The sequence below is a fragment of the Rhopalosiphum padi genome, chromosome 3 (genome assembly GCF_020882245.1).
Source record: "Rhopalosiphum padi isolate XX-2018 chromosome 3, ASM2088224v1, whole genome shotgun sequence".
Taxonomy (NCBI): domain Eukaryota; kingdom Metazoa; phylum Arthropoda; class Insecta; order Hemiptera; family Aphididae; genus Rhopalosiphum; species Rhopalosiphum padi.
In genome coordinates this window covers 9,260,866-9,264,401 of record NC_083599.1, presented here as the reverse complement: position 1 = coordinate 9,264,401, position 3,536 = coordinate 9,260,866, and the positions used below count along the sequence as shown (strand labels likewise).

The 3,536-nt window shown below is 29.7% G+C and overlaps 1 protein-coding gene across 1 annotated transcript; it reads left to right on the top strand.

The window, feature by feature from the left end:
• The first annotated feature begins 788 nt into the window (after window positions 1-788).
• Window positions 789-1,836, top strand: LOC132927575 (uncharacterized). The gene has a single exon (XM_060992125.1). It carries the CDS (start codon window positions 836-838, stop codon window positions 1,769-1,771), a length of 936 nt encoding a protein of 311 aa, XP_060848108.1. The 5' UTR covers window positions 789-835; the 3' UTR covers window positions 1,772-1,836.
• The last annotated feature ends 1,700 nt before the right edge of the window (window positions 1,837-3,536 follow it).

Here is a 3,536-nt window from a genome sequence, read left to right as displayed (position 1 = left end):
ATTTAGTAATCAAAATATGTTATTTAAATTTACAATAATTTTGAACAACTTAAATTATCCTACATTCGATTTTAACTAACATTTATAATTATGTATTTAAACCTATAGGCTATAATATAATGAAGTATAAAATGAAAAATTGAAAAATTAATAATAAAATAACAAAATAATGAATCTAACGGTCCTAACATAACGTAAGAGTAACTCAAAAGGTATAATTACCATAAACTTATGATGTGAACAGGTGTGTCGGCACACAAACACATACAATACGGAATAGACAACAATTTTAAGGTACGCAATCGATACGAAAAAACACAAAAGCCGAGTTAAAAATCTTTAGGCTGTGGATTACGATTAATGTTGCGTGCTACTGTTGCATGTATACGCACACTATGTTACGGATACTTAATAAACACAAACAATTTCATAACACGCTTAAAAACCTTTATTTATAAAAATACAAATAAATGTCCCCTGACCGTGGTACTTTCCCGTACCACGATTTTTTTCTGTAATTTATTTGTTGCTTTCTATTTATTATACATTTTATTGTCTCAGCTCATTTGCTTCATTGGCCTAAATTGTTCATGACTATTGTCTATAATTTTTTAGGTATATGCTTTATTCATTGTTGTCACATACAACAGTTTATTGTAAAATTATATATTTTATATTTATACAATAATTAGTAACTACGTTAGGTCCATAAAAATAATAGAATCGGCCATCTTGCAGACTTTTCTGTCATAATAATGTATGTTTTAATTTTAAATTTACAGCAGGCGCAAGCTGATACTTTTTGTCCTTGAAATTATCGAAAAATACAGCTACAATGGCGAACAACGATAATGGAAATGTCGTCCCCAGCCTCTTGAAGTTTGCCTACCTCAAATGTAACAAAGCCCAACAGAATGATTATAAAAATATGGAAGTTCCGAAGATCGACATACAAAAGTGTTGTTTGTCGATTTTTGAAATATTGAGACTTAACACGGCTGTTGGTTTCAACCCGCTGGGCGATAGACAGTCCATGTTTGCCAAAGTTTATTCGCCTAGTAACGATAAACTAATTTTCAACATATGCGAGGAGGCCGCGTTTCACGGACATATAACATGTTTAAAGTTTGCTCGCTCAATCGGCGTCCCCTGGCACACTCCGTCCTCGTCCGTTCCTTCAGCGTGTGACTGGGCAGCGAGCAGGGGCCATCTGTCTTGTCTAAAGTACGCATGTGCAAATGGAAGTCGGGTAGACACGATGACGTGCTCGACAGCCGCTGGCTACGGCCAATTGGACTGTTTAAGGTTTCTCCACGAACAAGGATACGAGTGGGACGCAGAAACGTGTGTCATGGCTGCGGGACATGGACAACTAGAGTGCCTTAAATATGCTCACGAAAATGGATGCGAGTGGGACGAAATCACGTGTATGCAGTCTGCGTTGCATGGAAATCTGGACTGTCTAAAATACGCACACGAAAATGGTTGTCCGTGGAACGAAGACGTTTGTTATCATGCTGCGATTAATGGACAACTGCAGTGTTTGATATATGCCCGAGAAAATGGATGCCCGTGGGACTCGGAAACGACTTATCATGCTGCGGCAAATGGGCACCTGGAGTGTTTAATGTATGCACATGAAAATAATTGCCCGTGGCACATATACGCGTGTAGTGCAGCTTTGGATGGTAACCACGTCGATTGTTTCAAATATGTACTTGATTACGGATGTCTTCCGGATCATACTGATTGTAATCATTATTCAACTTAATAAAACTGTATATATATATTATTATATCCCAGCAAAAACACTTCGTCGAACTCCGTGTAAAAAATTGCTAAATCAAAAAAATCTAGTCAACTTTAACATTATAAAGATGTGATACCTATCATTAACAATTGCCAAGTAAATTACATTTAAATAAATTTATTCTATCTCAATAAATTATTTACTTTGCGAGAATTTATTTCGACAAATAAACATGTCTGTTTATAACTGGAGTTACTGGACTATTTAACATGACAAATGTTACTAAATTTGTTTTGTAAAAAGGTCTTAATCTTAATTATTAATTTATATTTATAAATAAAATAAATTCTCGCAAAGTAAATAAATTATTGAGATAGAATACTTAATCATTTTTTACACGGAGTTCGACGAAGTGTTTTTGTTTGTTTGTAGTTATTTTCAAAATATTTTTATTTACCGGTATGTAATATGATTTGCTTTTATGTTTTTATTATATTATTATTATGTTTGTTTATTTAATGTTGAATTCAATTTTTTTTTCCATTATTATATAACATATTTACTATAACTCGGCGTGACGGCGAATACACACATGAACATACACACTATGGTTGAAATATATATTTTTTATTTATTTATTAATATATATTTCAACCATGATACACATTGAATGTCACTAGAAACACGAATACGATAAACGAAGGTGCATTCGTATCTACTTATATCATTTTGTTGGTGTATTGCAATTAATTCTTAATTTTGTCAATAATATTTTTCACGGCGTTTTACATTGATTTATACTTTAATACTTCAGTCTGAGTAGGTAACATATATTTTTTAATTTTATTACTTTCAACTGTTTTTCAGTTTTTTTCATTGCCATTTCAATTTTAACAGCAATGACAAATTTTTATTAAAATAATAATTTTTAAATTTATATTTTTTATTTCATTTATTAATATAATATTTATAATACTATAATCATAATTAATGTGTAAATACCAAATAATTAATTGTATTAGTTTTTAAAAATAAAATATAGGTAAAATAAACAAAACGATATTATTATAATTCTTAATGTCTAAATACAAAGTACCTAATTAATTTTATTAGTGTTTGACAATAAAATATAAACTATAGGTAAAATAATAAGTTGTTAAATGTTAAACATTAAAAAATTTAAAACATATTTTATAATGGACAATCTAATCATTCTAATCTAATAATTGTAATTGTCTATGGTTTTGATAATATATACCTGAATAATATTTTTATTTTAGATTCTGAACGGAGTGATGAATCATGAATGTATTAATTTTACAATGATGTGTGTTTTTTTTTTGTGTTTGTCATCACTTTTTGGAGTAGTAATAATGCTTCGATTTTTGACTTCAGCCTCTCTTTGAAAATAAAAATTCATCTAGTTGGTACTTTATGGGGTCAAACGTAAAAAATGTCCTATAGTTTTCAAAAGCGTCGGGAAAAACTCTGAAAAAATAACGGAAAAAACGGGAATTTTCACGCATAACCACTTTTCGACAAAATCGATATTTTGATTTTGATGTAACTCAAAAACGAATCATTGTAAATACTTGAAATTTTCACAAAATGTTTATATTATGGTTATCTATTTACAATTAAATTTTCAAAATATTTTAATCTTTTTTAAGCTACTTATAGACAATTGAAATTTTCGACATTTCTGTTTTTTTTCTTAAAATGCCGATAAAAAAAATTTGGCTATCCAAAAAATCTTTAAAATTTAATACAAGGTTTATTATAAGTT

Excerpts from the sequence above, each read along its gene's own strand:
- LOC132927575 (XM_060992125.1), top strand. The coding sequence starts at position 836 with ATGGCGAACAACGATAATGGAAATGTCGTCCCCAGCCTCTTGAAGTTT.